At 38.3% G+C, this 26,677-nt stretch overlaps 1 protein-coding gene and 1 pseudogene across 3 annotated transcripts; one reads left to right on the top strand and one right to left on the bottom strand.

Moving 5' to 3' along the window:
• Window positions 1–13,978: 13,978 nt before the first annotated feature.
• Window positions 13,979–17,136, top strand: LOC306884087 (homeobox protein prophet of Pit-1-like; annotated as a pseudogene). Its single transcript has 3 exons — window positions 13,979–14,048; window positions 15,175–15,392; window positions 16,785–17,136. The product of its transcript is annotated as a homeobox protein prophet of Pit-1-like (transcript).
• A 33-nt stretch (window positions 17,137–17,169) lies between these two features.
• Window positions 17,170–24,819, bottom strand: LOC306884088 (multiple coagulation factor deficiency protein 2-like). Of its 2 annotated transcripts, XR_013785412.1 has the most exons (5): window positions 24,682–24,800; window positions 24,073–24,262; window positions 19,494–19,653; window positions 18,446–19,248; window positions 17,170–18,261 (listed from the first exon to the last, which is right to left on the bottom strand). XR_013785412.1 is itself a non-coding variant. In XM_079439742.1 (4 exons), exons 2-4 carry the CDS (start codon window positions 24,243–24,245, stop codon window positions 19,117–19,119), a joined length of 465 nt encoding a protein of 154 aa, XP_079295868.1. In that variant the 5' UTR covers window positions 24,246–24,262; window positions 24,682–24,819; the 3' UTR covers window positions 17,170–19,116. The 2 variants fall into 2 exon arrangements, 1 of the variants encoding a protein (XP_079295868.1); XM_079439742.1 differs by having other exon boundaries at window positions 17,170–19,248; window positions 24,682–24,819.
• Between the last annotated feature and the right edge of the window lie 1,858 nt (window positions 24,820–26,677).

Below are 26,677 nucleotides of genomic sequence, written 5' to 3'. Positions count from 1 at the left end.
CGAGTCTGTTTGATGCCAGAGCTTGGTTCGTTTGGTTGGTGTCAAAGCATTTTTCCAAACTGATATACACCAGTGAAACTAGACAGAGTCTTCTTGAAAAGATAGCATTGGGTTTGGTTCGTGTAAATTCTGAATTGCAAGTATGAAAGAAATTGTCCTAAACTGAACCCCTATACATTTTTTTTTTCCGGAATTAATACACATGACATTTTATAACCTAAACCAGCTAACAAACTAATTTCATTGCCATAAAAATGTTAAGTGGGACTTGACTTTTTGTGCGTTCAAGTTATGTTGGATAGAATTTATGAACTGAACATGAATGCCGCCACCACAAATTGGGAGATAAGTAGAAAACTAATGGTAAACGATTTTTTATTTATTTGTTTTATTTTACAATAAAACAAGCTGTTGCATGTACAAAAGTATTAATTACAATAGAATATAAATCTCTAATAACACCCGATGTACATTGTTTATCATGATTTTTAAATGTTTTAATGAAGTCTCTTATGCTCTTATGCTGTATTTATGTGCTCAAAAATACAGTAAAAACAGTAATAATGTGAAATAATATTTTCATTTAATATGTAAAATTTTAAATAACTGCTTTTTTATTGTAATGTATTTTAAAATGTAATTTATTCCTGTAATGTAAAGCTGAATTTTCAGCAGCATTACTCCAGTCTTGAGTGTCACATGAAATTATTCTAATATGCTGATTTTCTGCTTTAAAAAAAAAAAAACTTAATATTTCCAAACTTTTGACAAATAATGTACATTGATCACTGGCTCTGACTAATGCAATTAAAACACACTTGGAGCCTCAATTTAAAAAAAGGTGCATATAATGAAATGTGAATGTAAAACAGTTTCTGAAATGTTCCAATTAACGATTTATAAAATGTCTGTACACTCAAAAATGTTCCTGAATACATTCCTCTTTATAAATCGTAGTTCATCTTAAATTCAAGCGCAATGTGTGCAAGCACATCAACTCCAGAACACCCACAAATATCTCTATATGGTTCTGAAAAAGTATGGCACTCATCCTCAATAGGCAAAGAAATCCAATCGTATGCGAATTAGGCCCCTGATGTGTTAATTACGACTTCCAAACTCATAAATTCCAACTTCCCAGGAAGATTCCAATGTGCACATTCATCGCATCCACTGTTAACTGTTGCCATGATAGTTGTTGACCTGAAAGAGAAATCTGTCTACAGTAATGCCCACTAGAGCACCCCTTGTGGCAACGCTGAGAATACAAGGTACACGTGTGCTGCATTATGAATTGTGGTCTGACACATTTCTAAACACAACTACGCACAAAATCACAATTAGCCAGAAGTGTTTTTGTTCACAAACTCGCCTTGGGTATGTTTCGACCTCAGTCTATCTCCTTATGCTGTCTTGATTGGCCTGTCACTGAGATTGTAGCTCTAAAGAAGGAGGGAGCCTTCTGTGGTTTTCTCTCCCTCTGCTCTTTCCCAGAAAGATGAATCAGAGAGTGGTGACCGCTGAGTGGCCCAGGTTCCTTTCATCCTGCTCTTAAATCTCCCAGTGCGCTGAAGGGGGTCCAGGACTGCACCATCTCGGCTCCCCCGGAGGGGATAAAGCTGTTTAGAGAGTCCTGGCCCTGGATTTAAACACTACAGATTAAATTAGACTCTTCGCTGTGATTATACCAGCAAATGCATTCATAAGCTTATTGAAATGTTTTGTTTTCATCTTCATGTCTGTTTAAAAAATTGCAATTACATTCATTAGTTTTGGAACTGTGGTCTAGCGGCTTCTCCAACATATGTTTTTCAGCTTGTGACTTTATTTTTTAATACAGCATAAACTTTGAAATTTCACACAGCTTTTTTCATGCGAAAGAGTTGATAGAGGACAAAAAAATAACCCGGACTTGGACGCTATTATGGAGGGCCACAGTAAGAAATCTTCATCGCTGTCTGTCATAACTCTTAAGTTAAATTATTCAAAAAAGATTTAATGTGATGTACTGTCTTTTAAAACTAACTGGAAAAGCCTATCTACTTTCCACAGATCTGATCAGTGGAAAAGTCTTGTTCCCCTCTTCCTCTATGTTCTTCTCAAGAGTTATGGGTGGATATTTTCCTGGTAATGGTTATTAATACTTTTCACTCTGTATTACATCCAGATCTGCCTGCAAACACGAACTCCAGACATGAACAATAGTCTGAAACACAGATCTAGCTTTGCCTTACCCATCAACTACTGTTCTAAGCCTAAATGAACCGCCGGTCACAGCTCACATCATTTGGACAAGCAACATAACCGTGAGCACCTCCTTTAAAGTCCCAAACGGCAAACGTCACACAACACTAGCCGCAGGAAATGACCAAACCCTGCATGCAGCTAAAAATAAGGCTCGTTGTTAGAGGAGAATAGGACCAGGAAGGCGGCAAAGTACAGCAAATATTATTCCTATTCAACCGCTGCTCGACCACAGCACTGTTTTGGGAGTGGAATGGAGGGAAAAAAGCAGCAAAAAAAGAAAAGCGAGGGGGCTGTTGGGATAGAGAAGGGTGAAAAGAAAGGCCTCACATAGAGTGCTGGAAATCTGACAAAACAAACTATGAGAAATAAGAAGGGGGAGTGAAAGGAAGAGGGTGGAAATGAGCAAAAGGAAGAAAAAAGCTTCCTCGCTCACACAGACACAGCTGAAGACGCTGTAAAACCTCAAAAACCTGGAGAGCAACGGCGCAAATAAAAGCAACTTTAGACTGGAGAGCCCAGAAGAGTGTCTGCTCGCCCCTGCCATTTTGGGTTTCTCAGTGGCTTGGTCGCACTCGCTATTGTCAGAGAAGGAAAAAAACTGCAGAGCTGTAATGTTGGCACGGGACCCACACCACAACCCCATCCCCCTCACCTCCCTTCCTCCCTGGCAAGCGCGAGGCAGCCTGGCACGGTGCTGAGCCCAGCCAAGAATGGAGCTCTTCGTCGCCTCACGCAATGTGGTGCGCTGAAATTTCCTGCAGTAAAATCCTGATTGGGAAGACACCCATTAAAAACGTGTAAAACCAGAGCGCCAGACACGGCAGCATGCGAGAGAGAAGAGGTGCGGGACGGGGGGCACAATGGGAAGGAACCAAAAAACAAAATCGATTCCAATCAAAGTCGACTGCTTACCCTGCCGCTGTTCTTTCGCCTTTCAATTTCACATTATTTCCTCCCTGCTTTTTCTCAAACCCTGTTTTGATTTAAATTGTGGCAAAGCTCCCTCTCGCTCTATGTGTTTCCCAAACCGAGAGCTATTTCCTGATTCACTCCCTCTTTTATATAATTATTCCACAGTCTTGCTTTCTTTTTTCTTTTTTTCTGCACGTTCTCACTTCAGAATGACGTCATGGCCTCCATAGGTTCATTGTGGCTTGGCATGAGTCTGCAAAGTGCAAAGTTCAGCAGGAATTTGGGAGAATGTGGCAGAGAGAGAGATGAAGGGAGGGAGGGAGAGAGTTGAAGAGAGAGAAGCTGCCAAGTCAGTTCTGGTTCATTGAGAATTGCATGCATGGTTGTTCTCTGCACCAGCGCCCACAGTCATGTCCTCAAACAGCTACCTAGTAACGGTTGCTACTCAAATCTATAATACATCAGAGCAAACACAGAATGACATCATTTGGTAAGTATTCTATTATTTCAAAACACTCCTGTAGTAGACATTGACAGCTAGAGGTTTAATATATTCAGTTATTAAATTACAATATTCTTTACATGCTGTTTAGCTGGAGTGATATGATGATTGTAGTTGCAGAGATTTTTACTGAAGCCGATTTTTGCTTCAGAGAAGAATAATAAAGTTAATTGCAACTTTATTTCTTAGAATTTAGACTTTTTATCTCACAATGTGACTGTATATTGCAACTGCAACTTTATATCTCACAACTGCAGCTTTATTTTTCAAAAGTCGCAACTTTATGTCTCACAGTATGACTATCTTGGAATAGTGTCTTTATATCTCAAAATTGCACATTTTCATCTCTAAGAATTGAGGTGTTGGATCTCACAATGTGATTATATCTCAAAATATGTGACTATATTTCTCAAAGGGACTACAGGTACTTTTCAAAAAATTAGCATATTGTGATAAAGTTCATTATTTACTGTAATGTACTGATAAACATTAGACTTTCATATATTTTAGATTCATTACAACACAACTGAAGTAGTTCAAGCCTTTTATTGTTTTAATATTGATGATTTTGGCATACAGCTCATGAAAACCCAAAATTCCTATCTCAAAAAAATTAGCATATTTCATCCGACCAATAAAAGAAAAGTGTTTTTAATACAAAAAAAGTCAACCTTCAAATAATTATGTTCAGTTATGCACTCAATACTTGGTCGGGAATCCTTTTGCAGAAATGACTGCTTCAATGCGGCGTGGCATGGAGGCAATCAGCCTGTGGCACTGCTGAGGTGTTATGGAGGCCCAGGATGCTTCGATAGCGGCCTTAAGCTCATCCAGAGTGTTGGGTCTTGCGTCTCTCAACTTTCTCTTCACAATATCCCACAGATTCTCTATGGGGTTCAGGTCAGGAGAGTTGGCAGGCCAATTGAGCACAGTAATACCATGGTCAGTAAACCATTTACCAGTGGTTTTGGCACTGTGAGCAGGTGCCAGGTCGTGCTGAAAAATGAAATCTTCATCTCCATAAAGCTTTTCAGCAGATGGAAGCATGAAGTGCTCCAAAATCTCCTGATAGCTAGCTGCATTGACCCTGCCCTTGATAAAACACAGTGGACCAACACCAGCAGCTGACATGGCACCCCAGACCATCACTGACTGTGGGTACTTGACACTGGACTTTGCATTTTGGCATTTCCCTCTCCCCAGTCTTCCTCCAGACTCTGGCACCTTGATTTCCGAATGACATGCAAAATTTGCTTTCATCCGAAAAAAGTACTTTGGACCACTGAGCAACAGTCCAGTGCTGCTTCTCTGTTCAAAAGTGGCTTGACCTGGGGAATGCGGCACCTGGAGCCCATTTCCTGCACACGCCTGTACACGGTGGCTCTGGATGTTTTTACTCCAGACTCAGTCCACTGCTTCCGCAGGTCCCCCAAGGTCTGGAATCGGTCCTTCTCCACAATCTTCCTCAGGGTCCGGTCACCTCTTCTCGTTGTGCTGCGTTTTCTGCCACACTTTTTCCTTCCCACAGACTTCCCACTGAGGTGCCTTGATACAGCACTCTGGGAACAGCCTATTCGTTCAGAAATTTCTTTCTGTGTCTTACCCTCTTGCTTGAGGGTGTCAATGATGGCCTTCTGGACAGCAGTCAGGTCGGCAGTCTTACCCATGATTGCGGTTTTGAGTAATGAACCAGGCTGGGAGTTTTTAAAAGCCTCAGGAATCTTTTGCAGGTGTTTAGAGTTAATTAGTTGATTCAGATGATTAGGTTAATAGCTCGTTTAGAGAACCTTTTCATGATATGCTAATTTTTTGAGATAGGAATTTTGGGTTTTCATGAGCTGTATGCCAAAATCATCAATATTAAAACAATAAAAGGCTTGAACTACTTCAGTTGTGTTGTAATGAATCTAAAATATATGAAAGTCTAATGTTTATCAGTACATTACAGAAAATAATGAACTTTATCACAATATGCTAATTTTTTGAAAAGGACCTGTATATCTTGCAATTGCGACTTTAATTCTCAAAATTGCAGCTTTGTTTCTCAAAATATGTGACTACTCTTACCAAATAGTAGTAGACTTCAAGTTTATTTTATTAAGTATACTTAAGTAAAGTTCAAGTATATTTTTAAGTATACTTCATGTAGTAAGTATACAAATATCAGTATAAGTGTACTATTTCAGTACTCCTTGGGACTAAATTGGCCCACTTTCTAGTATATAAAAGTATACTTTTAAGTATAAAAGTAGTAAACTTTGAGTACACAACTAGTTTACATCAATGTTTTTAGCTTGTACTACAATTTTAGCTTGTACGATCCGTCGGACCTGAGTAGGTATCAGTCTTTGCTTTCATCTTTCTCTACTGAAGTCCACACTGCCAAATCTTCACATTTCCACAACAAGATCAACAGCGCTGCAGACATGCATAATCTCTTCAGAACATTTAATTCTCTCCTCTGTCCCCCTCCTCCTCCTCCCACCACTTCAATAACCGCTGACGATTTTGCCTCGTTTTTCACAAACTAGAACAATCAGTAACCAGTTCTCAACTCCACAGGACCTCTAATCAACCACATCCACTGCTCTAACTCCCATCTTCTCCTTCTGTCCCCTCACCGAGGCAGAACTATCCAAACTTCTCCTCTCCAGCCATCCTACAACATGTCCTCTCGACCCAATCCCCTCACACCTTCTCCAAACAATCTCTCCCACACTCTTACCGGCACTCACACACATTATCAACACATCTCTCCTCACAGGCATCTTCCCCACAGCATTCAAGCAGGCTCGGGTAACGCCACTGCTCAAAAAACCTACATTAAACACTTCTCTTTTAGAAAACTACAGACCTGTCTCTCTCCTTCCATTCGTAGGGAAAACACTCGAACGAATTGTCTTCAACCAGCTCTCATGGCTTCTTTCACAGTACAACAAACTGGATGCTAAACAGTCAGGTTTCAGGAGTGGCCATTCAACAGAGACTGCGCTACTCTCAGTCACTGAAGCCCTGCGAATTGCAAAGGCCGATTCCAAATCATCAGTCCTCATTCTGCTGGATCTTTCTGCTGCTTTTGACACTGTCAATCATCAGATCCTCCTGTCTACCCTCTCATCACTGGGCATCACTGGAATTCCACTTCGCTGGTTTGAATCCTATCTCACCGTTAGATCCTTCATGGTGACCTGGGGAGGGGAGGTATCCAAACCACATCAACTGGTCACTGGAGTTCCTCAGGGATCGGTTCTTGGACCCCTCCTCTTCTCCACATACACTACATCACTGGGTCCCATCATACATGCACATGGCTTCTCCTATCACTGCTACGCCGATGACACACAGCTCTATCTCTCTTTTCAACCAGATGACCCAACGGTAGCTGCAAGGATCTCAGGCTGCCTGGCGGACATCTCGGCATGGATGAAAGAACATCACCTACAGCTCAACCTGGCAAAGACGGAGCTTCTTGTCTTCCCTGCCACTCCGACTCTACAGCATGACTTCACAATTCAGTTAGGCACATCAATGATTACCCCATCAACTTCGGTCAGAAATCTTGGTGTAATCTTTGATGACCAGCTGACCTTCAAAGAGCACATTGCAAAGACTGCTCGATCCTTCAGGTTTGCACTACACAACATCAGAAAGATCAGGCCCTTTCTGACAGAGCATGCTGCACAACTTCTTGTCCAGGCCCTTGTTGTTTCTAGACTGGACTACTGCAATGCTCTTCTGGCTGGTCTGCCATCAAACACAATCAAACCTCTACAAATGATTCAGAATGCAGCGGCACGACTGATCTTCAACGAGCCCAAAAGAGCGCATGTTACACCTCTCTTCATCTCTTTGCACTGGCTACCAGTGGCAGCTCGCATCAAGTTCAAGACACTGATGCTTGCGTACAGAACTACCACAGGCTCTGCACCCTCCTACTTCAACTCACTATTACGAATCTACATCCCCTCCAGAAGTCTGAGATCTGCTAGTGTGCGACGCCTTGTGCTACCATCACAGAGAGGCTCAAAATCACTCTCCAGAACATTCTCGTTCACCATTCCTGGCTGGTGGAATAATCATCCCACCCCTATCTGAAATGCTGGATCCCTGTCAATCTTCCACCAACAACTGAAAACTCATCTCTTTCTGCAGTACTTGACTTCATCCTAAACTAAAAAAAAAAAAAAAAAAACCTTATTCTTTCCCTCTATCTTTCTCTCCCTCCCTTACTAGCTTGTACTTATTTGAACAATGACTGAGACTTGGTGTTACGAGCACTTCCTCTGTCTGATTGCCTCTTCAAGATGAATTGCTTTTTGTATTCCCCAATTGTAAGTCGCTTTGGATAAAAGCGTCTGCCAAATGACTAAATGTAAATGTAAATTATACTAAAAGCGAGCTTATAGGTATACTGGTACTATTAAATACTTGTAGTAGCATTTTTAGTACACTTTGAAGCATAGTCTCAGTAAACTACTAATTTAGTAGTTTTATACTGAAAGTATACTTGTAATTTTTTTTAAGTGAACTTTACGTCATACTTTAAGTATACTACTATGTCCCTATTTAGGTATTAATTTTTTGTATATTTTTTATGAATATCTGAACATACAAAACATCAAAAGAAAGAACAGAGTATCTGCTTGTAAACAGAAACATTTTATTCTAGCATCATGCATTCTTTTTTTAAACACTTGAATGTGGGTAAGTTTCATAAATAAAAAATAAAGAAATAAACAACATTTTGAACAAAAAGCAGAAAAAAAGAATTGGATTCAGAATGATAATCAAGACGTAGATGGAGTTGATCAACACCCCAAAGCTTGACAGTCATTATTACCTCTTCATTGGTGACATTTTATTCCATAACGTTACAGTTAAAAATGCTGTTTTATGTCAGATGATCGTGTCAGATTACATGTGGAAGCATCTGTTGTTTTGGTTTCTTCTTCACTTGTGTTGTTTTGGAAATTCTGTACAGAAGATGTTTACTCGCGCCCCCTACCATATAACAATGAAAACACGGATCCTAGAAGCACAAAGACTTTTTCAGTACACATCATTTTATTTTGGGGGCCTGTTCAGTGTTTATTATATTTAAGGATTGTGTCTGTAATGTGTCTTTATCCCCTTCAGTTGACGTGTTTAAGTAAGGATGATTGTAATGCTTCTTGCTTTAGTTGTGAGGGTGCGGTTGTGGTGGTTGGCATGATGGGAGATGTGCACAAAAATGAAGATGCTGTTCTAATTAATCCTGCAACCAATGAGTACCCACAATGACACATTCTCTGTCCCTCTCATAGACACAAACATCACACACACTCTTACTCACCGCAGAGGGCTGTGCTGTGGCTGCAGTTTAAAATGGCTGACTGTCACGCCATACCCTGGTCCTCTGGGCCTATTTCACTCTAATGTACCGAGGGCTTTTGAGGGTGGAAGAAATTATGGCCTATGCTATTTAAATGAACTTTCTGTACTGGGAATGTTTTATTTGAGATATAAACACAATTGCACACACGTTCAGAGAGTTACGTGTCAGTGCGTGAACAAATGTAAAACATGCAACGTGTGATTTTCTTGGCCTGTCTTTATCATGTTCTGTCTTCTTGCAAGCCATTTCCAACAGGGTTTGATATTGTGTGTGTTTATGCATGTGAATATTTTTTGTGTGTGGTCGTGTTTGTGCGTGCTTCAGGCTATGATCTGAGTCACAACATGAAGAAATAAAATGTACAAACAAGCAGTACCCGATGGAGCGATGAAACAAACCTAAACGACTCACAGAGCAAGGACAAATGCTATGACAAACAGAATTAGGACTTGCACAACTACTCGTTTTCGCAAGTTATGTTTAACTAATTGCCCAGAAAAAAGGTCGATTGGTTGCCAACCCAGTCAAAATCGTAGGTGTTTGCAGAACCAGTTTTAATGTTTTTTTATGAACATGATTTTTTTATGATATAAAACTCATTAGATGTCTACACTGGGAGAAAATGTGAGCAAACTGGGTCCAAGTTTTCAAGCACAACTGAAATCACGTGATCCATGATTAGTTAATACAGACCCAACGCATTGAGCTGTGACAGAAACAACATCACCAGCATAAAGCACTAAATTTGTGAAACTTTGTTATAAATGTAGTCAAAAAGGTTCATTTTATTCAGAAAATTAAGGGGGGAAATGCAAGGTACAGTGCAAAGATAAAGATAAACAGCTTTACCGTAAACCAGCGGAATTTAATAATCAAGCTTCATTCATCCACACACACAGGTGGCAGTATAATAAACACTAAGACCACTAGGATAAAGAAGATCCAGCAAAAGTTTGTGTGTGGTAGCCCAGGTACTGCAGCGTACATCCTACAATCTGAGGAAACTGTCAAAAAGAGAACAACAGATCATCTCAGTTTATACAGTAGAACCGGTAGCCATAATACTGGGCCTGCAGTGGATAGAACAAAGGAATAAAAATAATGTAGTAGTTGCATCTGATAGATTGTCTGCTCCCACAAGTATTAGATCTGGGATATCATGCAGACTTGATATTCTAAATGAAATATATCAAACAATAAAAAGATTGCATAATACAGATCCATTCGTTGTATTCTTCATTGCCTGGTAAAGGAAGGATGCATTTCGAGGCCGCAGTTTGAGGGAGCCTTTGAATTGGGACCGCATTTATCGTCCCACAGTGGTTTTTGAATGCAGCCTTTAAATGATGCAGCCCCTGAATTGGGACACAGCTTATTATTGTTGCTTATTAAACCCTTGCCCTAAATATAAAACGTTGACATGTAACTCAACCATTTTGTGCTATGGACACAAATTGCTTGTGAAGAAATGGGCTGTCACTTTTTTAAGTGTTCGAATGTATGAATTTTGGTTGCTGAACAATAAAATAGCCGGAAAAAAATCCTGTAGAGGTTTTGGGATGGGCTATTTTGATTTAGGCCATCTAGCAACCTAGTGTTGTGGTGGTGGCTTTTTACATGAGTTAAAAAAAATAGTTCCTTTTTCTGTTTTGGAAAGTTCCTGAAAATGAGCCGGAGCTGGTGTGGTGTGTGTGTGTGCAAATTGTTGGCAAGTTTGTCTGGCTGGGTAGATTTGCCGAGGTGTTGTCTGGATGCCTGTGAGCGGCGGTGGTGTCCTGTTTCGCGCAGTCCCATCTGAGATCCCGTGGAAGCACCTGTGTCTCTTCTCTCTCTCCAGACAGCTACAGGCATATACTGAGAGGCCAAGACCGCTGGGACGGGTGAAAATTCCACTATCCCACTCACTTACAGCATTTCGTGCCCCAGACACAAGAGTTTGCACATCACTAGGGGAAAGGGAAAGGGAAGTGGTGTTTCAGAATTTGTGCTCTGCATTTAACCCATCCAAGTGCACACAAAGTAGTGAACATACACCCGGAGGCACCCAGGGAGCAGTTGGGGGTTCGGTGACTTGCTCAAGGGTCTCACCTCAGTCGTGGTATTGAGGGTGGAGAGAGTGTTGGTTATTCACTCCCCCACCTACAATCCCTGCCGGACCTGAGACTTGAACCCACGACCTTCAGGTTACAAGTCCAACTTTCTATCCATTAGGCCACGACTGCCCTTGCGACTTGCGAACGACTAGCGAACCTCAGCAGACTATACATCTGCTTTCCCTCTTGCTCCTAGAGAAAAGTGTATACTACGTGGGAGGGGGAACACAGACATCTGGATAATTGCCTGTCTAGCTGCATTGGGAGCAGCTTTTATAGGCTAATAAAGTTCTCCTTTATAGATATAAACCTGTTTATTATCGCACAAGTCTCCATTGATAAAACTTTCTCTTTCACCTTGCACACGAGTCTGTTCTCTCACATACAAACGAATGGGAGAGTCACCAAATAGATATATGTTGGCAAGACACAAATCTGTCCAGTACGGTTTAAAGATATCTGTCTGATGTTAGAGCACTGACGTCTTTCATGAAGACCATGTGCGAGACTGCACAAAAATGACATTTTCACAAACCACAAAACAACTGTAATGAGTTAAGAACATTCAGTCTCCAGTGCACTAACAAGTTATTTTTTGTTTATTTTTTGCTGGCCAATACCAGTTTTCAAATTCCAGTGTAGAAATACTCTATTCTCACAGGCATATTTGTCTCCCTTGGGTAGTTTATTCCCCAACTCAAAGGGTGTGATAATGGGGGGTTACCAAGATAAAATGAGTGATATTTAGGTGGTCATGTGATTTTAACATGGTAGACACCTGAGGGCCAACTAAGGGGTAAAGTTTGGCTGATAGCACTACTTCATTTGACCCTGCTGGTAGGTGTTGTAACTACACCATCAATCAATCAATCAATAAAAATCTAAAAGAAAATTAAAAACAATTAGAATAAAATGTAGGTAGAATAAAATAACATTTTAAACATCATTTTATAAGTAAAATATATATTGCTGATATTTCATCAGATATTTTTGTAACAAGTGATCCGTTATTATAGTGTATTATATTTTATATTATATATTTTATTTTATGTTACATTGCTTTCTTCAGGTATGATAGGAGTCCATTGTTGGTGGAATTAAACAATATTTTAGAGACCATTTTAAACATATTTGTCAAAAGTACTGGACAATCATTTATGGCTAATATATTTATGCTAAATAATGTACTTCCTATCTCTTTAAATTGTAGCTGTTTCCTTGATAAATGGAAAAAAGGGTGAATCTGTGTCTCCATCACCCTCTTGTTTGTGTGCGCACACATATGCAGACATGCAAGCCACCAAGACAGGGCAGAGAGTGTTGGGTTACATTCCTTCCATCAGGGCTGAAGGATAGCCAACCAGGTCACTCTTAGTTCAGCCCCAGGAAACTGGGAGAAGGACGTTCCTCTCTGAGTATCAATAAAATGTTACATGCGCATGTATGCTTGTGTATTTGTGTATGTGCGCAAGTCTGTGCTTGCGAGTGTATGGTTGTGGTTAAACTGTGGGCCTCACAGGCAGAACCTCCTCCCAGTTCTGTACCGGGACTAGTCAGAGTCAGAATTCCTCAGACTTTTGGAAATTCCCTAAGGTCTTCGGGGGGCAGGCTGGCCACAGCGTTCTGGGGGTCTGCAGAGTTTGGCTAGTCCCTGTGATTCTCCAGCTCTGGGAACAGGCCCTTGGGCTGACCCTGCCTACTCATACACACCCATCTGCTTCCTTTTCATTTGAGCTCCTTCTTACACAAGGCTTAAATGCTTAACAGCAGTCGTAGACATTAGGCATTAGTACAGCAGAAGTCTTACTAATTCCACTCACTATGAACAGCACAATGGTTCTATATTTAATAAGAACGTTAACGTGCTTTCATACTTTAGAATGTACATGTAAGTATATCAATATCTTTATCTTTTAACTTTAAAAGAAATTAAAAAAAAATTATAAGGAATATGTAAGACAGTAGCCAAATCTAGACAGACAGACAGACAGACAGACAGACAGACAGACAGACAGACAGACAGACAGACAGACAGACAGACAGATAGATAGATAGATAGATAGATAGATAGATAGATAGATAGATAGATAGATAGATAGATAGATAGATAGATAGATAGATAGAAAAGCACAACAGATAGTAAAACATCACAATAATCCACAAGTAATCCACATGACCCCAGTTCATCAATTAACACCTTGTGAAGTGAAAAGCTGTGTTCGTAAGAAACATGACGGCACCCATTCACTGCAGAGGATCCATTGGTGAGCAAGTGATGTAATGCTAAATTCTCAAAATCTCTTCTGATTTTTGGTGGACTATTTGAATCACTTTTAATTTAGTCTCAAAAATATGAGGTGATAACATAACACATGTTCAAAACATGAAGTAATCTAAATATGCTATATTCCCAGATCCCAAATATTACTGAACATGTATTGTTTAAAATGAAACAAGTTTGGTTGTATTGCTTTTGGTATCCAGAGACCATCACCTTGTGTATATTTATGTTTACTCTCCCTCTGGTGGTGGAAACAGTCAATTACAATTTTCTTCTCAGAATTCCAAGTCCAATATTCCAAAATTCCAATATTATTTTTGAGTTATCACTGCACCACTGAGACTCAGATTTATTAGGAACATATTTACTCACAAATACTTATGCGTATTATGACAGCAAGCTAAATTCATTTCAGTTTTATTTTACAATTCACACTGACTGTAACAGGTACATGTCAGTGTGGGCTTCAGCACAGGGTGAGAGGTGTGACTGTTCTATGATGTCACACTAGATAGCGGTGAAAAAGCAGAGTTGGGTTCGGATGGGGGTCAAACCAGAGAGAGTTTGAAATGGACACAGATAAATCTCAGCAACAGTTCTCTGAAAATTACTCTGAGGTCACCGTTAGCTCAAGTGCAGGTAAGAATGCTTCATTTGAAATATTGATGAAAAATAATGACAATTTCGTAATTTAGCAGATGCTTTCATCCAAAGCAACTCACAAATCAGGAGCATCACACTAATTTTGAATGTAGTACAAAAAACTAGAGCTGATATAAAAGTGTTAAAGAGAAACTAGAACAGCAAGTGTTCAAGAAAGTTGTGATTGTGGTTTTAATACATAATACACTTATATCAGTCAGCACTTTTTGTTTAGTCTTTAGGTGTTTATTTTATTTGATTATTTAATTTATTTCAATTATAAAATTGTCAAAAATTATAAAAATAAGCTGCATTGAAAATCTTTTCTGTTGTCTATCTGACTTGAAATACCATGTTTCAGTTACTCTTTTCGAGGTGTGTTTTTTAATAATCCATTAGATAGAGTCAGGGTTATTATCGTTAACAAAAAATAAGAGAAAAATAAAAAATATTACTTGGAAAAAAAAAAAAATGCATGTAAAAATAAGAAATGTTGCCTTGGCAAGCAGCTGAAATGAAATGAGTTTAAGCTATCAGTTTAAAACTAATTAAAATTAAATAAACTAAAACTAAAAACTATATAGACATAAAAAAGCTAACAAAAACACGAAAAATAAAGTATAGTATGGTACTATAAACTATAAGTGATACAAAAATAACACTGCACAGTATGACATTCAAAAATCTAATTTGAGGTCAGTTTGGTGCACTTCCACTCTATACCCTAATGTCGTGAATAGGCCCTGGAAACCGAGAGGCCCACAATTTGACAAATTAGTCACTTTTTTTTGGCCATTGTTTGCCTAAGCTGAGCGTAATCCTCAGGCCTCTCTCTCACGATATTGAGTTTAGGTGGCAAAGCCTGCTGTCTTTTGAGTTCCTGGACGTTTGTTTGGAAGCACTAAAGCCCTTAAATCTTCCGTCTCCAGTGAACATCTTTTGAGAGATGTGTACCTACAAATACAACATCTCAGAGGTGTCAGTGGTTGATGAAACTCTCACTGTCAATAGGAAATCGCTTCTAACTAGAGAGAGAGACCTGAGTCAAGACTCTTTCTGTTGGCGACAAAGAGTTCTTCTCATAATGAATGTGGCTCTTTGAATTTCACCCTATTGGATGCAGATGTTCAAAATCACCCAAGAAAAGATTCTGGGACATCTGAGAGCGTCCGTGGTGGTGGAGGACGAGTGAGACCATACCCTTCACCATCCCGCAGGAGACACCGAACTACCTTCAGCAACGAGCAGCTGGAGTTAGCTTTCAGACAGAACCACTATCCTGCTATCTACTACAGACAGGAGCTCGCCAGAGCCACCAAACTCAACGAGGCTCGCATACAGGTAACTCGCCTGATCGCTAACATGCTGAGCTGATACAGTTACGTGGAACTGAATTAACCAGGGGTGTTGAGACTGTTCACACTGATAGCGATTTACAGCGACGCAGCAAAACGTGTGGATAGAAACCCAGCAGAGACTTCATAAAGCTTGCTGCATTTGTGGACAGATTCACAAAAATCTTCTTAAGACAGACATTTCTTGAGAAAATCTTGAGAATGCAGCTAAGTGGAATTCCTAAAAAATTCTAAAAAGTTCAAACATTTATTTAAAAATTTGTATTTTTCTTAACATCTTTTTCTTTGAGGCTTTGGAATTACCCATTTTTTTTTTTTTTTACTGAATTTCAAATTTAGCAAAAAGTCACAAAAGTCACTCATAATAATACATTTACAGTACTGATCATTGGTTTTACTTGTGCCCATCCCTTAGTGCACTGAAAAAAAACATTCATGCAGAAAAAACAAATTCAGAAATTGCATTTTTTTTTTTTTTTTTTACAAATAATCAAGTAACACATTGAACTAAACATTTTTTGTATTTACAAATTTTGAAGTAGAAAGTAGAAATTCCAAAAAACTTTGTTTTGTTTGTTTTATTTACAATTTCCATCAATCATTTTTACAGAGTAGTAGCCTAGTAATAGGCTATATGTATGTATGTATATGTGTGTGTGTGTGTGTGTGTGTGTGTGTGTGTGTAGCCATAGTGTTGTGTGGCAATGCTTAATAATTGAAACAACCGAATAAATTCGTAAAACAATTTTTTTTTCTCGTTGATGAGTTGGAGGTTATCCTAATTTAAGAGATTATTTATATTTAGGCCTATTTGATTCGATTTTTTCATTTACAAACATTTTTTTAGGAATTCAAATGATTCTGTTTAATAAACTTTTGTCTTTAACAAAGTCTTAAGAAAAAAAAAAAGAACATTCTTAAGGAATATTTGAGAATACAGAACACTAAATATTCATAACTTTACTCATAAATTAGAAAACCTGAAGTCACGTTTTTGTAAATCCGAAAACATTTATTCAAATTTAATCATTTCTGATTGGTTGTGCCACACAAATGACTTCCTGCTGGAAACTTGTTGCCACTTGTTGGTTCATGGCCACTGTTAAAACATCTAATACAGGGGTGTCAAACTCAGTTCCTTTTGGGCCTACCAGTTCCAACCCTGCTCCAACACACAAACCATGTAGTTTTCAAATGAACCTTAATGACTTGATTTGCTGGATCAGGTGTGTTTAATTAGTGTTGCATCTAAACTCTGCAGGGCTCCGGGTTTGACACCCCTGATCTAATATAATATAATAACATATTAGCAATTTAAATGTTGCTACAGCAGCCAAACCTTGACTGATTACTGTATTTGTTCTGTCGTTGGCTGCAGGTGTGGTTTCAGAACCGGCGTGCCAAGCAGGACCGTGTCTCTCAGAAAGTGCTGCCGGTGGGCTTGATGCCAGGACGAGGACCTCTCTTCAGCAGCATGTGCGTATCTTCCTCCGCCACGAGCCGGCAGTACCAGCGTTACTGCCCCATATCCCCCGATTCTCATCAGTGCTGCCCCCTGGAGGATACCCACCCCAGCCGTCCCCCGGCTCTGCTCCATCATCGTACGCCTCCAGACAGCTTGATGACTGGTATCTGCGCAGCATCGGACCAGCCACCACTTCAGCGCTCTCCCTGGCCTCTGTGTCCACGCAGGAAACCACTAGTCACTGGAACTAGAGAAAGTGCTGTTTTACAACCAGTAGAATGAATAAAGTTTTTCATTGGCAAAGAAAGATTGACATTTTCTGTCTTTATTACAGTTGCAATCACACAGAACAGATTCTCTCAATTATTATTGCTGTATCTACCTAGACAAAAAGAATCATATTTATGTTGATTTCCTTGTTTACACTGAACTGTGACAGTTAAACTAGATTCAGTTTATATTGAACATACTGTAGAGTTTATAGAAGGACTATTATGAAAATGTCATTCTCAGATCTCAGATGAAATGTACAATAGACCCTTTGAACATCTGAATTACATTTCCATTCAGAGTCATCACTAACAATTTACAGCTTTGGTATGAATACATTACACGGTTTATGTCAAGTGCCGTTCTTCTTGCCATTTTAGGCATGTACAAGGAGCAGATGTGGGTCAATGACAATATTTTAGACATTTTGTTGAAAACTATGTGCTAAGTTGCTAGAAATGTCCTCTCTGTAGTCATGTTGGTTACATACAGTTTTAAAAAAATATATATACCATAGTCAAGAAAGATTTGTATTTTTGCATTTTAGTAGCACCACACGAAATGACGGACATAGGTTTTTCCAAATATTAAATAGCAGTTTTTCCCCCCTAAAGAATATCAATTAAAGATTACGCCAAAACAGTTTCTTCTGAAAAATTCTTTTAACAGTGTTCATTATTATATCGTTTTTTTTTTTATGCACTAAAAAAATATTTAAAAAATTAAAAACTTCATGATCAAAGCAGCAAATTAAAGTTTAGAATCATTAGGATTTTTTAAATGTTTTTCAAAGAAGTCTCTTATGTGCATCAAGGCTGCATTTATTTGATGGAAAAAACTAAAACAAAACAGTAATATTACAAAATAATTAAGTTTAAAATAACTTTTTAAACCATTTTAAAATGAAGCCCTTTTTTTTATTTATTTTAAAAAAACCATGAAAAAGTATCAAAGTCTCTATATGGCTAAATTACATTTTAAATGTATTTCCTAATTAAGTTCAGACAAAATGAGCATCATCTCATTGACCCTTATGACATTTTTTGTGTACATTCAGACTCTAACAGCAAGCTGAACAGTGCACCATTATGTTTTAGAGCAGAGGTCTTCGACCCTGTTCCTAGGGACCCACTATCCTGAAGAGTTTATCTACAACCCTAATCAAACACACCTGAAGCGGCCAATCAAGCTCCTCTAGACTGCTTGAAAATTGCAGGCAGGTGTGCTGAAGCCGGTTGGAAATAAACTTTCCAGGAGAGTGGGTCCCCAGGAGAAGGGTTGAAGACCTCGGTTTTAGAGTATACAATTCCTATTCCTGTTTTAGAAATGCATAACATCATCAAATATATACTTGTTTTTAATGTCAAGCAAATGAACATTAGGGCTACATTAAGATGTACAGGTCCAAACAGGCATATTGCACATTTATATGTAAATCTAGACAATCCCAAATCTAGATAGGTAGATACTTTGTGCTTACCAATCATTGCAGATCATTCTGAATGGGCATTTTTGTAATGACAGTAACAGTGAAAATCCCTTTAAGGAAGAAAGAGCATGTGTTTGCCATCATTTATCAGCAGAGCAGCGATTATTATTCCACTTTAGCTTCATTTAACCATCAGCTTAGCAGGAAAGGGTCACTGCAAAGCATTTATTCGATAATATCATAATTTATGCTTGTTTACAGTGGATAAATTTGGCAGTTTATACATTTAGGTCCATTCTGACAAGACATATGCAGATGTGAGTGCAACAACGAATACATGTTACACTGATGGCATACATACAAAACGTCTCATGTCACTTCATCATGACCCTCACCACTTCATTGTATGACATTTTATACAGGTTATATTGAAGCACGGATATACTGTGCCTGTGAAATCGCACACATGTGAAGGAATGTGCTGGAGATTTGTACATCAGAGGTAATCTGCATTCACAGTAAGGCAGCGGCTCTTCCTGTCGTCTTTTACTCCAGAGATCTCGCAAACTCTGCATAGTCAATGTAGCCATCATTGTTTTTGTCATCGTCTCTGAGAACGTCATCAATGAGGTTGATCAGATCCTCTTCCCTCATTGGCTGGCTGTCATCTCCTCTTTCCTGAAAAACCAAGAACAGGTGACAATATTCTAGGTGTGATAAAAAAAACAAAAAAACATGACAATTGATAGAAATAGAGGCTGAAACAAATGTACTTGAGCTAAGATTATAAAATTATATTTAAATTCAAATTAAATCTCATATAAATTTAAAAACATTTATATTTGTCATTATAAAGTTAATATGCGTAGGTGTCTCCGAGCTTTAAACTGGTGTAAAGTAAAGCTCTAAGTTGGATCACTCACCTCTCTATTAACATGAGTAATGGCAGTGGCGAGCTCGAGTCCATCCAGCAGATTGTTGCCGTCATAGTCGTGCATCTTGAAATAGTGAAGCTGCAGCTCTTGAGGCGTCATGTCCGACTCTGGCTTTTCAATCACCCCTTCCAAATGCTCCATGATGTGGCTACAACAGAACAGAGGAAAGGTTCAATTAAAGACTCGTGGAATAGTCACTTTGAGATGATCGGTATCAGTCAGTAACTCTGACCTTTGGTCAATTAAAGTTACAATTCACTGGAAGTAGTGACAGATCTTTTTTCACTTCTAATTATTTCTATACAGCTTTTGATCGTCAAATGCTGTTCTTCTTGCCATTTTATGCATGTAAAATGAACAGACATGGGACAATGACAATCTTTTAAAGATTTTGTTCCTAGAAATGTGCTCTCTGTCTGTATTGATGTTGCTTTGTATGTTTATACCATTTTCAAGAAAGATTTGTATTTTTTTCTGCATTTTATCTGCACCACACGATTTGACAGAAAAAAAACTTTCCAAGCTGATTTTTCCAGCAAGAAAATCTAAACTGAAGATTAAAAATGTGTATATTACACACACACAGACATACAGTGTCCTCCACTAATATTGGCACCCTTGATAAATATAAGCAAAGGCGGCTGTGAAAATAAATATGCATTGTTTATCCTTTTGATCTTTCACTCCAAAAATTCACAAAATTCTAACGTATCATTGAAGTAAAACAATTGAAAGTGGGGAGAAAATCTCATTGTGAAATAAATGTTTTTCTCCAATGAATGTTGGCCACAATTATTGGCACCCCTAGAAATTCTTATGAGTAAAATATCTTTGAAGTATATTCCCATTCATATTTACATTTTTTAGCACACCAGGATGACTAGGAGCATGAAATTATCCTGCCTTCCTGTTCCACAGGATTATAAATATGAGGAACACAAAGGCCATATTCCCTTAATCAGCCATCACGAGGAGTAAAACCTAAGAATATAGTTCTGATGTGCAGAACAAGATTGTTCAGCTTCACAAAATAGAAAGTGGCTGTAAGAAAAGAGCTAAAGCATTGAAAATCTCCATTCCCACCATCAGGGCAATAATTAAGAATTTCCAATCAACTAAAGATGTTACAAATCTGCCTGGAAGATGACGTGTGTCTATATTATGGTGAGGAGGAGAGTTTGTGTGGCCAAAGACTCTCCAAGGATCACAGCTGGAGAATTGTAGAGATTAGTTGAGTCTTGGGGTCAGAAACATACATACATACATACATATACATATATAGCACCTACATCACATGTTGTTTGGGAAGGTTTCAAGAAAAATTCTCCTCGCGCATCCAAAAACAAACTCCAGCAAATTCCAGTTGTCAGACAGGACTGGAACTTCAAATGAGACTGGCTTCTATGGTCAGATGAAAATGAAAAAATACCTTTTTAGCAGCAAACCCACCAGATGAGTTTAGTACAAACAGGGATAAAAAAGTACCCCATGTCCGCGGTTAAATATACTGCTGGATCTTTAATGTTGTGGGCCTGTTTTTCTGCCGGAGCTCAACTTGTTCAGAACCCTGTAGAAAATGAGTGGGGTGAACTGAAGAGAAGCACCACCAACATGGAGCTGGGAATCTAGAGGATCTGGAGAGATTTTGTATAAAGGAATGGTCTAACTCTCTTATCAGGTGTTCTCCAAACTCTTCAGGCATTATAGGAGAAAACTCAAGAGCTGTTATCTTGGGAAAAGCACGTTGCAATAATTGGGTGTCAATAATTGTGGCCAAAACAAACCAGAGAAAGCATTCATTTCACAATGAGACCCCCCCACCCCTATCAATTATGTTACTTCAGTAGGTTAGAATTTTTTTGGAGTGAAAGATCAAAAGGATAAACAATGCAGATTTATTTTCACAGCCGCCTTTGCTCATATTTACCAAGGGTGCCGATATTATTGGAGGGCACTGTATATACATACACATATGTGTGTGATTTATATTATGCATACATGTTTCAAATTTGTGAAATATTACACTTTGAATTACTTTCAATTTGAATTTATTTTAAAATGTTAATTATTTCTGTGATGCAAAGCTGAATTTCCAGCATCATTACTCCAGTCTTCAGTGTCACATGATCCTTCAGAAATCACTCTAATATACTAACTGGTGCTCAAATTTGATCAGTTACTACTAGTGCTCAATTATTAATAATTACTAATAAGAATTATTATTAATCATTCTTTTTATTATCAATATTATGAACAGCTTTTCTGCTTAATATTTTTTGTGCAAAACACGATAAATGATTCTTCGATGAATAGAAACTATAAAATTACAGCATTTATTTGAAGAATATTTTTTTTGTAATATTATAAAATGTCCTTAGTCACTTTTTTTAAATCAATTTAATGAGATATATATATATATATACACACACACATACACACACACACTGCCCTCCAAAAGTACTGGAACCGTAAAGACAAAATTGCTCTGTTGGCTGTGGAGTCAAAACATTTGCAAATATGATTAAAAGATGAATATGAGACAAAACTACAGAATGTCACATTTTATTATTAGCCGTTTCAACACATTCATGGTTTACCAAATAAAAAGAACAGCACTTTTAGAGTTCATCCCACTCATTGATGCGAGCATAAGTATTGGGACAGTTGAACATAAGGCAGATATAAAAGATTAAAAGCTACTTGGACAAACTAAGACTTTCCATTTCTTTGCCCTTATAAATTCCTTGACTGAACTGGCAGGGTAAAGTAAAGAAGTAAAGTCGTGACGTATTGTCAAGTATGGTGACCCATACTCGAAATTGGTGCTCTGCGTTTAACCCATCCAAGTGCACACACACAGCAGTGAGTAGTGAACAAATGCACACACACACACACACACACACACACACACCGTGAACACACACCCGGAGCAGTGGGCAGCCATGCTGCGGCGCCCGGGGAGCAGTTGGGGGTTCGGTGCCTTGCTCAAGGGCACCTCAGTCGTGGTATTGCGGGTGGAGAGAGCGCTGGACATTCACTCCCCCCACCTACAATCCCTGCCGGCCGTGGACTCGAACCCGCAACCTTTCAATTACGAGTCCGACTCTCTAACCATTAGGCCACGACTTCCCAGGGTGTTTTGGGTCATTGTCCTGATGCAATATGAAGCACTTCCCAATGAATCTGGTGGCATTTTCTTGAATATTGGTAGGCAAGATGGTTTTGTACCCTTCCAAATTCATTCTGCTACTGTCATCATACATTAAGTCATCAGTAAAGTTGAGAGGGCCTGTTCCAGAGACAGTCATGCATGCCCATGCCATGACAACACCTCCACCATGCTTTACAGATGAGGCTGTATGCTTGGGATCATTTGCAGTTCCCTTTTTTTCTCCACATTTTTGCTTTCCCATCACTTAGATAAAGGTTCATCTTTGTCTCATCGGTCCATAAACACAGTTCCAAAACTCTTCTGGCTCACCTTTGTGCTTTTTTGCAAACTCTAATCTTGCCTTTCTATATTTGGTGCTGGTCAGAGGTTTGCATCTTGCTGTGTAGCATCTGTAATTCTGTGTCAAAGTCTCCTGAGGACAGTAGATTGTCAGAGCATCGCCCCAGCTATCTGGAAGTTGTTGGTGATTTTACAGACACGTCTTTTAGGGTTAATTTTCACAGCTTTGATGATTTGTCTGTCATCAACTACTGTTGTTTTCTCAGCCAATCAGGTCGTTGTTGGTGTCGCTGGTGGTTTCCAAACTCTTGATTTCTCCATGCCCTTTGTTTTTGCTAGAGCTCTAACTGACTTCCTCTTTTCTTTTAGCATCCAAATTGCTTGCTTTTCTCTCAAAGTCAGCTCCCTCATCTTCTTCCTGTTTGTGTGCGTCATGATCGAATGCAAGATTCAGAATACAGAAGTAATGGATATATCTGATACGACACATTCCCTGCTTTTAATATCTGAAGAATTAATGCAACAGGACACAGCTGATCACTTAGAAAGACCTGTGAGGCAACTGTTTCAATACTTATGCTCTCATCAGATAGAGGGATGAACTCTAAAAGTGCTGAACTTCTTAGCTGGTAAAACAACTGTGTGTTGAATCACCCAATAATTAAATGTGACATTCTGTAGTTTTGTCTCATATTCATCTTTTAATCATGTGTGTAAATGTTTTGACTCCACAACAGAGCAATTTTGTCTTCACTGTTCCAATACTTTTGGAGGGCACTGTATATATATGTATATATATATGTATATATATATATATATATATATATATATATATATATATATATATATATTTTTTTTTTTTTAATAATAAGTACTGAGGATGGATTAATTATGAACTTTGTTTTCCTGACATGTTATTAGCTGGAAGACAGCCACCCCAGAGATCAGGACAGGCTGCTCCGGTGCAGAGGTCATTTGGCAAAGAGTGCATTTTAGAAACAAATCAAAGCTAAATCAATGAACACTATCGACATACGCATCACATGAACAGCTTCACTGATTTGGATATGTGCATAGGTTCTAAAACAAGTTTTAAAGTAATGAAAAACTACTCACTCTTTATCCTGAACCATGTTCCTGTCCAGCCGGGTGATTGGTGGAGGCACTTGATTTGAAGCAACTGGTTCTCCATGCTGTCCTCCATGAGCCCACACAGTCAGCATACAGCTGGAGCAGAGCAGGAACCAGCTCCACAACCTGAGCTGCCCAGACCTTTCTTTCAGTCTCATCACACTGAAATCACCAGCTATGAAGAGGTAACGCGAGAATAACAAAGACAGCTCCATTCATTTGATGAATTTAAAAGCATTGAAAGCATTTAAAGATTTACACTGATTCGATTATATAAAATATCTGTAACGAAAAAGCAGTATATCTATTTAGATATATGATGTTAATTAGAAATGGGCTCATGTGGTCGACATATGGAAGAACTTGAAGAATCGTGGAGGAAAGCAATAACATAATTACTATCAGAAATTAAATATAGTCAACGCTAAGCATGTGGAAGAATAAAAAGATAATTGTGAATACTGAAATATCACAAGAAGAGCAGTGTAGACACTCAAACAGCAGCTGTAGACGTTGCCCGTTACACAGTCATCTGAACGCTTTTCTAATACATCTTACAGTGATATAACAACATACACATGCAGATTTACTCACCTGCTATGAATCACAGCTGACGGGTGAATATTCGCTCTATTTGTTCGGGCAGAGTGGAGTAACAATGAACTCCTGCTGATGCTTACTCAACGCCGCTCTTTCTGACCGCCTTAGCTTGCCGTAGTTACCTTTCACCTCATGGACACGACAGCTAAACTCTGATTGGACGCGTTGGTTTTTATTTATTTATTTATATATATATTTACAATGTTTTAAGTGTTATGTTTTATGACGTTTTATTTTATGTGAACAATAATAAAATAAAGTGAACAATAACAAAAACGTGTATGTAAACTCTACAAATAAAAGCTTTTTAAAATGTTTTAATTTAATTGCATTTTATGTTTTATTTTATGTGCACACAGTACAAAATACAGTGTGTTACATATCAGGATCGAAGAAAAATGCACTATATTAAAAACCATACCGAATTTTACGACGATAATAGAAAAAAAAAAAAACATTACATGTTTTGCTCTGATTAACTTTATACTTACATGTAAAATATTTAAATACCAAAATATGACAGAAAATGTAATCATGTAAAGCTAAATTTCAGCGATGTATAAGAAAATATACTGAATTCTAGTGGCTCAGCTTTTTAACTCTTATTAGAATAACATCTTTTAAAAATGTTTTTCATTCAATTTAATAATTAGACAAGTTGGAAGAAAGAATGCACTATATTAAAAGCTATACCTAATTTTCCAGCAATAATAATAACAAACCATAAAAATATGTCTTGCTCATATATAGCTACTGAAAAGTCACAAAACTCTAAACCTTAAAGCTAATTATATTTACAACCCGAATATCTAGCAACTAAGTTAATTGACATCAGGTCTGTAGCATGATTAGCTATAAAAGGGATGTCTGAGAGTCAATTAAAGCTCTATCATGCAAAAAGGAAGCCATATGTGAACATGGTCAGAACTGTTTCAGAGTGGAAAAGTGTTCTATGGTCAGACGAGTCCAAATTTGACATTCTTGTTGGAAATCATGGACGCTGTGTCCTCCGGGCTAAAAAGGAGGGAGACCTTCCAGCGTGTTATCAGCGTTCAGTTCAAAAGCCAGCATCTCTGATGGTATGGGGGTGCATAAGTGCATACAGTATGGGCAGCTTGCATGTTTTGGAGGGCACTTTGAATACTGAAAGTTATATAAAGGTTTTAGAGCAACATATGCTCCCCTCCAGATGACGTGTATTTCAGCAGGACAATGCAAAACCACATACTGCAGCTATTACAACAGCATGGCTTCATAGTAGAATAGTCCAGGTGCTGAATTGGCCTGCCTGCAGTCCAGATCTTTCACCGATAGAGAACATTTGGCACATCATTTAACGAAAAATACGTCAAAGACGGCCACAAACTCTTCAGCAGCTGGAAACCTATATCAGGCAAGAATGGGACCAAATTCCAACATTAAAACTCCAGAAACTCATAACCTCAATGCCCAGACGTCTTCAAACTGTTTTGAAAAGAAGAGAAGATGCTGCACCATGGTACACTATTTTAAGACCTGCAGCAGGCATCAAATTTGAAATTAGCTCATTTTGTGCATACAATTGTAAAATTTCTCAGTTTAAACATTTGTTATGCTATCTATGTTCTACTGTGAATAAAATATTGCCTCATGTGATTTGAAAGTCTTTTAGTTTTCATTTTGTTCAAATTTAAAAAACATCCCAACGTTTCCGGGATTTGGGTTGTACATTTACATTTAGTCATTTATGCTTTTATCCAAAGCGACTTAAAAATGCATTTGAAGTAATGGAAAGGAAGCATGCAATGGAAACAATAAAAATCAAAGAGCAATATGCAAGTGCTATATATATACCGAATTCCAGTGGCTCCGTTTTTTTTTTTCTTTTCTTTTTTTATGTACCTTTTTTATCCTATTGAGCCTAAGAATTACATTCTCAAATTTCAAAGCGATATTTATTTATTTATTTATTTTTTATGCACTTTTTTAAATCCTATTGAGCCTAAGAATT

The sequence above is a fragment of the Barbus barbus genome (genome assembly GCF_936440315.1).
Source record: "Barbus barbus genome assembly, chromosome: 18".
NCBI classification, from domain to species: Eukaryota; Metazoa; Chordata; class Actinopteri; order Cypriniformes; family Cyprinidae; genus Barbus; species Barbus barbus.
The sequence above is the reverse complement of the archived record's forward strand: the minus strand, read 5'-3'. Positions and strand labels throughout refer to the sequence as shown.

Bases quoted from the DNA above. Each gene is read 5' to 3' on its own strand.
- LOC306884088 (XM_079439742.1), bottom strand. From the start codon at position 24,245: ATGAGACTGAAAGAAAGGTCTGGGCAGCTCAGGTTGTGGAGCTGGTTC. The intron at 19,654-24,072 runs GTGAGTAGTTTT...GTTCTGTTGTAG, and splicing joins AACATGGTTCAGGATAAAGA to CCACATCATGGAGCATTTGG. The intron at 19,249-19,493 runs GTGAGTGATCCA...TTGGTTTTTCAG, and splicing joins TTACTCATGTTAATAGAGAG to GAAAGAGGAGATGACAGCCA.